Source organism: Salvelinus sp. IW2-2015, linkage group LG13 (assembly GCF_002910315.2).
Source record: "Salvelinus sp. IW2-2015 linkage group LG13, ASM291031v2, whole genome shotgun sequence".
Classification (NCBI taxonomy): Eukaryota; Metazoa; Chordata; class Actinopteri; order Salmoniformes; family Salmonidae; genus Salvelinus; species Salvelinus sp. IW2-2015.
The window spans coordinates 16496450-16510297 of NC_036853.1; the positions used below are offsets into that span (position 1 = coordinate 16496450).

The window sequence follows — 13848 nt, forward strand, 5'->3', positions numbered from 1 at the left end:
ACGCTTTGTTATTGGTCTATTAATTTACTGCCTAAACCGAAACACCCAGCCATGCAAACCTGCTGATTAGAAGGTCCGGTGTAGATTAGTTGCTAGTTGAAAATACAAATCAGGAAATAACACGGATAAAAAAATCAAATAAACAGTTTTAGTGTTGGTTTCATCAGCTGTTGTACAAAAGAATACAAAACAATTGACTCCACTGGGCCTTTAACAATTGACCATGTCACCTCTATATACACTAGTCTTTTGCTGGGCATTCCAATTAGAGATCATTAACCCCCCCAACTCAGTAAAAAAGTTGTACTTTCTACTATTACTACTGCTGACCAACGCTGTATTACAATCAAGTTTAAAAAAGTCCATCCCGTTACAAGTTAGGCCAGTGATATTAACACACTGGTAACAGTGCTGTCTAATGCTGCCCCCTGTCTTTCAGAGAATTGTATTCACTTTCAAGAGCAGTTTGATTCGGATCTGATTTGACCAGATTATTAGCACACGAGGTTTGCGGCACGTTAATTGRGGAGGACGAGCTCGTGGGAATGGCTGGAGTGGAATGGTGTCTAACACATTCGGGTGGCAATGTACCCTGTTTTATGTCCCCCCCCCACTTTGGTTCTGAAATCACCATCACTCACTAATCATGTGTTTGAGCTAGCAATATATCAATATTTATCCTTTACAATTTAGCTATGACATAGCCAATGAATATCACAATTTTGGATTCCACCCCCATCTCGAATCGTTTAATGAATTTATTTTCTCCTCCCGCTTTGGCTATGCAGTGCGCCTCACAAAAGTGATTCCTCATTATTACATTATAAACTTTACCCTGTATCTAAAAATGACAACATACACTGATTGTTGAAAGCAGAACTACCTAAATTATTGCTGATGGTGAACCTGAACAATGGAAATAAAAATCATTGTAAACCCCGTTCAGCAGGTATAGCCAGATGAGAGTTGCGTCTCAACCTAGCAAATTACATAGGTTGTCACTCAACTAATAAAGCCTAATATCGCGCAAGCCATTTCACCATTTGAATGCGCTACGCAGATGTGCAAGATCAGGCACAGGCCGCCTACCTCGCGTTGCTCAGCTCGCAAAGCTGGGCACAGTGCACAGTTTGACCAGGCTACATGTTCTCTTGGGTTGTTCGGCATGCAAAATGACTGTTAGAACAATGACTGTCACAGTTATATGCTAAATTCGACACAAGTAGATGATGCATCAGTCGGAAGGTAGAAAGAAAGTAGTATGAGCTGAAGATTTTAGTGAATCGGCGATTCTTAACATTTGAATTTATTTTATGACTKATGCTTCATTTGGAAACGTTAAACGTCTGGGGACCGACGGGGTCGTATCTTAAACATTTGAATCGGGGACCGATGCACATCGGTTAATTGTTACAGATTATACTTCATAATATAAAAATCAGACAAGTTGTACGTGTTCTTAAAGCTGCAATATTTAACTTTTTGGTTGACGACCAAAGTCACTTAGAAAAGTGAGTTATAGATCTGTCACTCGCATTGAAAGCAAGTCTAAGAAGCGGTAGATATATTCTGTGTGCACCATTTCTATGCTTCCCGTTCTTTAGTTTAGTTTTTGCCTTCTGTACTTTCAATTTTGGACACCAGTGTCAAACAGCTGAAAATACAGTATTTTTGGTTATTGACAAGATATTTCACAGCAGTATAAAATGCTACAGTTTTGTCACAAACAGAAATTAGGTGAGCTATTAGAATTCTAGCAACCAGGGAATGGCTGAGCGACTTCTGCATATTGCACATTCAACATGTAGCCTAATAGCCTAAACTCCTTTAAGTATGAGTAATAAGCAGAGAGCTGTTCCTACAAAAAGGTAATAGCAGTAAAAGACAGGCAGACAATGCAAAAAAATGTGTTTAATGTCACAAATGCTTTGCGGCTGTGTCATTTTACATAGCCTATAGTCTACTTTGTCAGGACAGATTGAAAATGAATTATCCACTGTAATTACACATACCTTAAAAATAAAGTGTTAATAACATAACATAAAGAATGTCCCTTCCCTGCTGTTAAGGCTGAGACCAGCATGTCGTCGATATCACAGTGCTTGGGGCGATATACACAGAAACATTAATGATCTAATCATTCTTAATGCCAAGTACTAGTAATCCTTGGCTGGAGCAAAATCAAAGAGAAGAAAAGGTTGCCGTTAAACAGTCACAAGCTCTCCAGCACCAGATGCCTTTCTTTCAGTCTCTCCCTCTCCATCTCTCCCTTTTTCTTTTTTGTCCTCCGTTCATCTCTCCAGCTGCAGAGTAGAAACGGCAGGGGCTGGAGAAATCCCCCGGACAACTCGTCTGGTCACGGACACTCCAGACCCATCGGCCACCCCTATTCTACCCGCCACTTTCCTGGCAAACATTTGCTCTCCAGCTTAGCGTACCCCCACATTTTGGCTGGGAATGCCAATCAGAGCCCAAGCCCTGAGGCCGAACTGTGGCGAGCGAGGGGAGCAGGAGAGGGGAGCTGTTCCCTGGGAGCCACAAGGCAAAGCCAGAGCTTTTGGCAAAGACAAACAAGAGGACAGGACTCTCTCCCCATTAATATGCACAAGCAGACACCATTGGCTGATCTTCAACTAAGACAAAAGTGGATGGGGGGGAGAAAGATGGTTTGCAGTGGGCTCCATATGTGGCGGTGTTGGGGACTGAATGGGCAAATGGGAGTGGCCGGCATCTTTGAATATGGTGTTGCTTCTTTGTTGCGTTCTTATTTGGTGTTTCAGATCTCCATCATAACCACAATACAATCCCTGATCTTAGAACTTTCACTTGGCAAGTAAATTAATATAGACAAACAAAACTACATAATTCCCTGCACTACTTACTTTAAGAATTGAATTGAGTTTTGTAAAGTATTCCAAAACCCTTTGATGTTCTTTAGGCCTGGCACTTGTCGATACAAATAGCAGTTTTCCACCTGTAGCGATCACACTAGTTGTTGAACCATCACCTGCATTCTGCCTTATGTTCTACAAATTTTGATGCAAAAAAAACATTGACCAAACAGTAAATAAGTGCCCAACAAGCAGTGAACCACAGATAGAGGTACAGGGGTAAAGGTGCTGGGCCTCATTTTCTCTTTTGAGGCAACAGAATGCCTAAAGACAAGCTTGCGTGAGGACATGGAGGCCTGTTTGAATTCGCTTTGTCCCCTTTCCAGCTCCCCCACCAAGCTACCAGCCCTCTTCCTCCTTTCTTTTCCCCCTCACACCCCTCTTCACAACAGGGACCCCTCCTCAGTGTTTGTAATCCCAGCAGAAACACTTAAGGTTCACAGTGGGCGCTCATCAAAACCATCTGCCTGAGGAAGGGGAGAGGCCGCCCCCACTCCGCCACTGCTGTATTAATCTCTTCAATTAGCACCATTACAAACCCTTCAAGTAGGCTGATTACAGTAATGGTCACCAGCGCCATACAGGCGGCAGCACTGAGAGCAGGGGATGCTGGGACCTACGAAACCAATCTAACTGATGCAGCAGCGCCACACAACAATACTGTCTGTCTGCAGTTTGGCTAATTATGAGAGACAGAAACAATAACCAATCACTGGCACTTTGGCAATGTTAGAGTCACCAGTAGCAAAATGCTGCCACTGACATGTGCAGAATAACATGAAAATAACTCTACCACAATGGTGATACAGTTGTACTTGAGTATCATCCGATTCAAACTTCAAAAGGAGGCTACTCCTTGAGCATGCCATGTACCCCAGCATCGATCTCATTGGAGAGATTTCAGTCAGTTCATGGGGAGCTTGTTACACTTAACGTGGACGAGACTTCCTGCCATTAATAATTCATGGAGGCATTTCAGCTCAATCTGTATATGCTATTAAAACAGGAGGAAGAGGTGAGGTGCATCCTTATAATAGAACACGGTTTTGGTTCTCTGAGCTCACTTTAAGTGAAAACACTTGAGGATAAAGCTGCAACGGATGAAGAGAGCAACTGATGCACTGATGATGGTGTTGTCTACATGGCAGTCCACCCACCCAACCCCCTTCAACCCTCAAATCGAGCTGTCGCTAAGACTGTCATAAGAGAAAGGGCAAATACGCAGCTGGTGGTCCTAGTATGAATATTTCATCATCTGCTACCAAATCCAGTGTTTGGTTTCAGATAGAGAAAATGAGCAGGCCCCAATCCCTGCCCCCACCCCCATCTACACAAACACATTTCCCACAAAGTTGCCTGCAAATGCCAATTTGTCCTCAGATCAAACAGCGTTAAGCCATTTAGACAGWCTCTGGCACTGTGGACCTGATGGACAGATAATCTACAAAAATTATATCTCTACCTGTCCTCTGTTGAGGTGCCGCAGCAAGCATGCAATGCACCACAGCTGTTAGAACAATTGTGTGTAAACTTCAGCATTCTTGACGAATATTGATATTCATTCCTATTGTAGCAACATGGCTGAGCAGAACTTTGTAATAAACGATAACTGCAATCGCAATTGTAGAGTAAATTCAAATATTAAAATGTTCCTACTCAGTGATGGCAGTTATGTTTTCTAAGTGTAATATTATGAAACCTTACAACTATCCTACTGGTAGAAGGCCATATCTTGAGGCCCTTCTAGTACTGACAGGAAATTATGTGTAGAGAGAGGTAGACCCACCTCCTGTATGGTTCGACTGCCGGGGAAGTTTAGGTTGTAGTCTCTCTGGGCTTCACGGTGGCTGATGACGAGCAGGAAGTTCTGATTTAACGACTCCTGGAGGTCGCTGGAGAGGGAGGAATACATTTTTTTTTTTTTTTAAACAGAGTCAAGCAGAGAACAAGCAAAGACTTGTCAGACACTTATCCCTGCAGTGACGTGGCTCCCTGCATCTCCCCTGGGGCTCGTGCCCACTCCTCGGTCTCTGTCCAGGCAGGCCTCGCCTGGTGCTGGGTCCCTCTGCTGCTCAACAGCCCCCAGCAGCCTGCTAGACTGCTCCCTGACCCAGCATGGGGTGGCCAGGACACAGGGCCACAGCAGTGACATCCCACATACAGCCTGTTCACAGCCCCAACAACACATGGCTGGTCTGGAAGTCAAGAGCATGTATTGATTTGTCAGAGGGTCTTTTCTCTGCACCTATACAWTGGCCAGTGGGTTTTAAGGGCAAACAGGTGTAGAGTTCTGGGTCCTAACTTGCCGTTTTGAGCAATGACTGAGGATATGTGCAGCATAAGAGGGAGATACTTTGTGTGCTTCACAGAGAGCATCAAGTTTTGGAAGCTTCCCTAATAATAAATGTTGAGGTTAAGTAGCGGTTTGAGCAAACGCTCAGTCTGTGTTCGTGAATATGAATTGGGAGCTTAGTTCAAGCCAGGCAGTTAATCAGAGCTCAAATCCAAGTGAGGAGGAAGAGGAGAGTCRGAATTAATATGTAGCACACATTAATTATGCAAGCACTGCCTTAATCTGCGCAGATCTGGACGAGCTTATGTTAACAGAAGCTCAAATGTACTATAATGACGGCATATTTACATTGACTAAAACTACGAAATCAATATGTAAATGTTATGTTTGTTGTAGCTAACCGGGAAGATTGAAAATGTGTGGTGTGGAAGGACTGGATGCATATGTAATGAGTTGAGCAGGGAGAGAGGGAGAGGCAGGCAGGAGAGAGAGAAAGAGAGAGAGCGAGAGAGGAATGGAGACTCACAGGGGATCTAGCTAATATCGCCATGATTTGTTTGGACACAGTCCCGTTTGTTGCTGGCAGACTAAACCGCGAAAGAGAAAAGTGGGTAGCTGGGTTGTAGCGTTATCATAAGCCGTTGTGAAGACCGCAATAAAAATAATAATAATAGTGACTTATGGCTTTACACAGTAAACATGAGCAGACTATGTGGTCCATACTGTGAGGAATTCGTCTCCTCTGTAACTTAGCTATTTGGCTTCCTGCAAGTCGGTCGTATTGAGATAAAAGATCTATGGAAACCTACGGTGGAGAATTAATATCTTTGCTTCTGGGGTCATACTACCGACTCAACGAAGTGCTTTCAGCTCCTCTCATGTTYTCTMYACACTTGACTCCCATCAGGCCGTCCTGCTGTGAGGGCTTAAGGGTTACGTAAGTGTTTGCTTCAGCAGTCAGTGCACTCTATACATGGATACACCGGGCCAGGCTCCGTCCTCTCAGGAGTACTTGACATGGCATGAGGTGCGCCGAGTAAAATGTCACTTAGATTTATAAATAATAAATAAACCGTTTTGCAGGAGGAGGAGGAGTCTCAACAGATTGGTTTCATTTTGAKATAAGCCTCCCTGATTCATTGAGGGTCCCTAGGCACGGAGCAGACACACAGAACTTATTAAACTAACCCTGGCAGACACGCACACTTTTTCCTTCACTTTAGAACATCACAAWACACACACTGACCATCTCATCTGTAACGTATGAGCTAAAGAGATCAAAACTACAGGCAGACAGACATGCATTACCATCCTACCTCCACAAAAAAGGAAATACGCAATCTTCCATTATCTGGTATGTCTTGGTCTGCCATTTTGTCTCAAGACTAATCATCAGACCAATTGTTAATAGTTTCCAATGCTTTTGGGCAGCCAGCATCTGAGGCATGAGTATCTCTGAGGGGTTAACAGACTGGGGAGGGAGGGACGTGGCAAATAAATACCAAATGTCTAATGATGCATTTGTATTTCACATTGAGTTCAAATTAAAATAACCTTCAATAAACACACTTCCTGGAAGCAACAGAAATAGATGAGTCACATTAAAATATTCATCACCCTACATTATTTATGCAAGAGATTAGCTCCATCTAGAAACCCTCCTATATTCAGTCAGTCAACAGACACCGGGAAACGTTTGTTTGGCTCAGGAGTAGATATTTGTAACAACTTTTGAGTGAGAGCTTGACTGAAATCTCCAATTTATTTATTATCAAACACCGGATTCAAATGAGTGGGCCTGATGATATGGATAACTATTTGACTGGTTTGTTTGGTTAATGTGTGCAGAGATCGGCTTTGAAGTAATTGCCTACTGTGGCTTTCACTTGTTAAGTTATGTCCCATTTTCAGAAACTGCACCCAATTATTAAAAAGGGCTAGGAACTAAATCAGAAGTAAAATGTTAGGTTTTAAACTCAAGCAATGAGTAGATTAGATATGGACATACGTTCTCCTGGCATWGTAATATACACAAATATTAGTGAAGTACTAAATACTGGATGGTCTATTCCAGTATGTAGACAATTTGATTATTAATGAATAAATTACCGCCAAATATAATTGCCTTCCATAACTTAAAACAGTTAAGTAGTAATATAAAAAAAAGTGTTTATGCCAAAAAATAAGCACACAATTTATTCCAACTTCTACTTTTTTTCATTGGCTTTTCAGCGCACTACCTACCACAAAGTCTAATTTCAATTAGTTACGCAGGCTTGAATGTACCCTCCTCAGTACAAGTGTATGTCTTGTTTGTTCACAGTGTGATATAAAAAGGTAATGTAGCTCTGCTAGTAGTGCCCTGTCAACCTAGTCAGTCTCCCGTTTCAGCAGGTACAGTATTAGGCCTAATACAGGGTTTGGCAGAGCGGTGGGAATGGCAGCTCTCTGACAGCAGCAGACTAGCAACTCGGTGACGGCGCTGCAAAGGTTATTTTTAATGCTGCTGTGCTAACGGCTTGCTTGCCCTCCCTGCAGGAGGCCTGCTCCTCTGAGCGGTGTGATCGTCATCCTCTTTCAGCAGCAAAGATGACAACAGGGTCGCCACAAACACCCGCTAACTCCCCAACACTCCACCAAAATAGTTTATGGAAGATAATGAGCTCCTAACACTGAACACTATAGCTATAGCACACAGAAAATTGGAAATTGTGCCACTAAGAGACAGCAGTTTGCACAGTTATCCAGAAAATGGCCATTAGCTGCCTCCTACACAGTCAAACCTCTACTTACTGGTTATCAAAGCAGCACAGCCAACGGCAGCAGCAGCAGCATTCTTTCTTTCTGGATATCAACCCCCTACATATCTGAGAGATATTACAAAACTGTATCCAAACAAGGCATTGCAATACTTGACCCATGCCAGTATCTGCCAGTCTCTCTGTGTCTGATTCAACGTGTTCTGAGAAAAACACAGGAGGAAGAAACATGAGACCAGTTGTAATTCGACTGTTGTCCTCCTGTCCGACACACGTCGGTGCACAGTGACTGCTGTAGAGCCGGACTGGCTCTTCATAATGCATGGCAGTGCCAGGTGTCTATCTCCTCAGCAACCCCACTAGGCCCCGACTGCCTCCCTAATCAACAAACAGAATTACACAGATCCATCCCCTCCTGTTACAACCGACCACGGACAAACACCAACAGCACTACATCTCATCAACAATTACAGAAGCAATACTATAGTACCTTGCCTTTCACACGGTTCTCTCTCTATATTTGGTTAAATCTGATGTTAAAGTATGCTCAGATAAAGATTGTACAAGTGTTCAACCAAATCCTGACCATCCTTATTGGTTGGTGCCACGCTGGCAAGCAGGTGCACCAGAGAGCATTATCACCACGGGTGGGATTTCCTTATTAGTATGAACTTTACCTGGCTGATACAGATGAGAAATCAGATCGGACACAAAACCAGCCTTTGTGATGGGATTACAGCTCAATGATGAGTAGTTTGACATTTCAGATGGAAAGGTTGTTAAAACCTCCTTGGATTCATACAGCTTGGTAGAATGACCTTCTAGAGTGKCTTAATGGTTCCCCCGCAAAGAATCTCAAATGTCTCTTGATATTACATAAGTGAAAGACTGCTTTACTATTGGTATTGGAAAATAACTCAATAAAAGCTCTGAAATGGTTACAAATACAGCTATGAAAACCATTATTTACACTACAGAGACTATTGCAGTAGCCTTTCATTTTAAATGTCAAAATAAATGACAGAAACCTTCTGTGCAAAAGGGTAAAATATATTCGTAAAATATTCCAATCACATTGAAATCTATGGTATAATATTAATGGATGGTATATAGTCCAGAAACAATTTGACCATTATTAGGTGTATAGTGCCACCTAGTGTTCAACATGTATGTAAACGTCTCTGGTTGGCAGTGTTGCAATCCTGTTGATAAACCAGTCCTTTAGGATGTGGGCAACACTAACAGGCAATGCTACTGCATATTTCCATATCAGAAAAAAGTGGCCGTGTCTATTTTATTTAAAAAAACAGAGGCAATAATGCTTTTGCTGGGATGGTATCTCCAACAGTGAGGGTAGGCCTATTCTACAACAATTGTGCTGCAGATTACACRACTGAAAACAAAGAGTGAGTGAAGTTAGTTACCTGTTTTGGCTGGTGCTTGCAGTGGGTGTGATATCTGGGGTGAGCACATACAGGCTGTTGTTCTTTGGCAAGTGTAAACTTTGCAGAACAATCTGAGGACATAGGGACAAATGAATAATGCACAGTGGTACTGTATCCATCCCCCCTAAATGGGTGTGGGTGACATTTGTGAAAACTACTCCGATGTGTGAAAAATAAATTAAGATAAAGCTAAAAATGGTGCAAAGAGATGGTTTAAACATGATCATTTGAARAGGCATTCCATTATGGAAAGAACTCTTATTTTGAGGGCAATACTCACACTGTCAGATAGGTCTCCACTCTTCCAACCCTTCAACTGCATTTTTGATACGGGGACCTGAAGCTCTGTCTCAAGAATCTGTTTAATTTCCCCTACAAAGATAAAATAAAGGAAGAAATACCTAAATGTAATTGCAACAGCAGTTCACCATTAGATGGCAGTAAAATACAGGTTACACAAAACCTTCAAATACGTTTTTAATGCAGTGAMATGACCGAATTCATTATGTGTATTTTCTGTCATGAGGGCGCAAATATATGCTTAATTAATCATTTTYAGACAATTTTCCCCTTACAAGCAACTTATATATTTGGGTAAAAACAGACTTCTTAACACTATTATCTTCACAACAGAAATTGTTCCAATACTGGTTACAAATGTCTAGATTCTGAGAAAGGGATTAGTCTAAAAACTAAAGCACTATACCTTAGTGTGAAGTTAATTTGACCAACATCGCAYCTTTTACCAGGAACTGACAATATTTTCGGTTCTCAGTAACACCACATTGTCTCAGAGTAAGCAAGCAGTAAGGGTGTGTGATKTGTAGGCCCATAGTGGAATGTTAGTGTAGGAACCATAGTATGAGTAGTCTATGGTGAGAGGGTCGCCTCACCGACTACGCTGCCCTCCTCTATGACCACTTCCACAGTGCGCTGGCGGTACTCCACCCGGAAGTTGAGCATGCGTGGCTGCCGCTCCACAATGTGTCGGGAGGGGAGGGTGGGGCAGAAGGCTGAGGAAGACGAGGAGGATGCTGCTGGAGCCACTGGTGGAGCCRCTGGTGGAGCCGCTGGTGCTGCTTGGCTGTGAGGTCCATCGATGTTGGCCTGGGATGCCACGCTGGATAAGTTACTGTGGGTTCAGACAGTTGGCAAAATGTCAGACAAGGCATCATGTAGAGCAGTGGTATTAATACTTTATCAGCGGGGACCCCATTYCCCCCCCCCCACCAGAATTTTTGGCAACCCACCCCACATTTGCTAGATAAAGCGCCGCCTTATCTCAGCTCATTGGTCACCATAACACCACCCACCCGTAGCACGCACTCKAGCAGGTATCTCTCACTGGTCACTGAAGTTGGAGACTTATATCTCCCTCCCTATCTTTAAAGCATCAGCTATCTGAGCAGCTTACCGATAGCTGCAGCTGTACACAGCCCATCTGTAAATAGCCCACCCAACTACCTACCTCATCCCCATACTGTTTTTATTTACTTTTTTTCCCCACTTGTATTTCTACTTGCACATCATCATCTGCACATCTATCACGTCAGTGTTAATTTGCTAAATTGTAATTACTTCGCTACTACGGCCTATTTATTGCCTTACCTCCTTACTCCATTTACACATACTGTACATTGATTTTCTATTGTGTTATTGACTGTACTTCTGTTTACCCTATGTGTAACTCTGTGTTGTTTTTTGTCACACTGCTTTGCTTTATCTTGGCCAGGTCGCAGTTGTAAATGAGAACTTGATCAACTGGCCTACCTAGTTAAATATAGGTGTTTTTTTTGTTTTTTTAAGATATATATATATAATGACAACCTTCAAAGCTGTACATTTTGATTTTCACAATAACAAATAACTTTCAATTCATTACACATTCAACTCTAAGAGCACCAATACCTACATTTACTCAATAAAATCATTCTAAATATTTTTCAATAACATTTGTGTCCCATTTCATATGAATATGTAGTCTTAAAAAAAAGATGTAGTAAAACTCCACTGCCATTCCCTAGTGAGGTCTCGACCACAACTTTGAATACCACTGATGTAGACCAACACAGAGCATCACGGAGTCTATTGTTTAGTTTCAACCACCAAAATACAGCGTTATTCTTACACCACATATGGAACGTGATGGTTAAAAACKTGGTATCACAATGCATGGAAATGCTGAAGGAAAGCATCACATTTCATTTTAAGTAGCCTAAACCACAAAAAATACCCAAACAACTGGAGCACGTCAAAATAAATAAGAATACCCACAACCTCCTAAGGCAACAAGGGTCGCTCAGCCGCAACAAAAATAGTTTCAGAGTCAGTGTAAACAGGCTTCACACCCGGGATAATATGGGCAGGGCCCTATAGACGCTGAATTGTCTGCCACTGAGCAAAATCAGTCTTTTTTTGTTGTTGCAGAGACCAGAGACACAAAACGCCTTTCTCTCCCTCTCTATGTCTAGGGCCTGAATTCCCCTGAGCCCTAGTCCCACATGGCAGTAAATAATGTATTTTCTCTCTCCCAACCCAGACAAAGAAGCTTCTCTTTTCCTCTGGGGTCAGCACATATCGCACTGGGAGGGGGAGCAGGGTGCCAAGGCCTTGCACAAAGACTGCATTTATCCCACCTGATTACAATACCAAAAGGTTAAAGACGTTGGGATTCTGAGGCCACGTAGAAAACTGTTACAAACAGTCATCATACCGTAAACAGAAGACATAGGTCAGGCTTGGATACACCCACAGCCAGAAATTAGGCATACCATCATAGGTGGAAGGGCAGAGAGAGAGGGAGAGATAGAAACAGATGGGCAGGTAGAACATTTTGTTCAGGAAGAGCAGAGGCTGTTGGCAATAATCAAGGGTCAAACCCTCAAAGGGCACAWGGCCAAACACCTGTACTCCAGATACCTGCACAACTGACCTTGTATACTAAACAAAAATAAAAAAAGAGGCAAAATGCAGTAAGTTACAGTTCATATAAGGAAATCAGTCAAAAAWGGTAGGGGCGTGAATCAGAAAACCAGTCAGTATCTGGTGTTACCATAATTTGCCTCATGCAGTGTGACACATCATGCAGCGTTTCCAATTCATGATGCATTTCATGCATTTCTATGGGCTTATTTTGGACCTGAGCTTGTCGCCTGCCTTCCCGACTATCAGTTAGGGCGGAGACGTGCATTTCGTCATTATATACAGATCTCTGGTGTAAATGGGACGGTGCACACAGCACAGAAGGAGCGAAGGAGAAGAGACCAAAAATACAACATGAGAACAAGCGGACAAACAATCATAAAAACGAAAATTAACAAAATCTCAATTCCTGCAATACAGGCATTTGGAATATCGCGCAAAAACATGCATTCGATTTATTGCCCAGCCCTACAACAGAAAACCGTTCACCCACATGACACCATACATGGATAATGCACTTGGTGTGCCACACACGTTAGTATGCATATCGAGAAACACCCCGTCATCTGCGGTTGTGAGGCCGATTAGAATTACTGCCACATTCTCTAAAAACGTTGGGCTCCACAAAATGGTTTAGAAAACAAAATTGCCAGTTTGAGGTAATCCACCCTTACCTAGTAAATGTTTAAGAGTGAAACTAGAAGCACAGCGAATTAACACTTCCTGTAGCTACACAAATGAGAAAACCAGAGCGCAGATAGTTTAGTTTCAATCTTGGTGGATAACTGACAACTTATCATACATATCCATCATAGAATGTTGGTGTTGTTGAGACCGGCCCAKCTTTCACCTAATCCATTGTGAAGCTTCTAACTTGACCCCACACACACGTGCACACACACACGACACAACCAATGACTAAATATATATGGCGTGACAAAAATGAGGTGAAAATTCACCATGGACAGAAGGCTTGGAATGTGATGGAAGGTTGTGATGGAAGGTTTCAGATAACAACAAGTATCGTAGTTACACTTAACTACAAACTTGGCACATTGAYACTAAGGATTGTTAAGTCAGGAGTGTTTCAAATAAAAACGGCTGTTCCATGGCATACATGAAGATGGCACTCTCCACCTATTCAATGTGAGGCAGGACATGGCTTTGTGGCTGAGAGCAAGCCTCCAGCTGGCTCTAGTCACCTCAATGGAGCCGTTTACTGTGGAGGAGTGCCATCCTACGAGAGCAGCCTGGTGCCAGCTATTTAGTATACGGGCTGGCTGCAAGTCACGCTGCCAGGCTCCATTCATAATTATGTGTGCCCTTAAGAAAACCATGTTCTCATGCCCCAAAGTCTTAAGAAACTTGCAAAATAAACCGTTTAACAGAATGTGCCCAGCCTGAATGTATTTGTTCTTGAGCTCAGTGTATTCATGAGTGCTGACTGACCGTTGAGCAAAAACGTTCTCCACAATGGCTTTTCTCAGTTAGTAACACTCTTAATTCCAGCTATTGGCAAGATCTGTTTTTCTGGATTT

General features: G+C 42.6%; 1 protein-coding gene across 2 annotated transcripts in view; it reads right to left on the bottom strand.

Annotated features, from left to right (window-relative positions):
• Positions 1-13848, bottom strand: part of LOC111972200 (FAS-associated factor 1) — an 85917-nt gene that overhangs the window by 58825 nt on the left and 13244 nt on the right. For both annotated transcript variants that reach the window (XM_023999112.3, XM_023999111.2), the window contains exons 4-7: positions 10282-10520; positions 9669-9760; positions 9368-9459; positions 4678-4783 (exon numbers count right to left, since the gene is read on the bottom strand). In XM_023999112.3, the coding sequence (XP_023854880.1) occupies positions 4678-4783; positions 9368-9459; positions 9669-9760; positions 10282-10520 (529 nt within the window). The remainder of the gene's footprint in view (positions 1-4677; positions 4784-9367; positions 9460-9668; positions 9761-10281; positions 10521-13848) is intronic.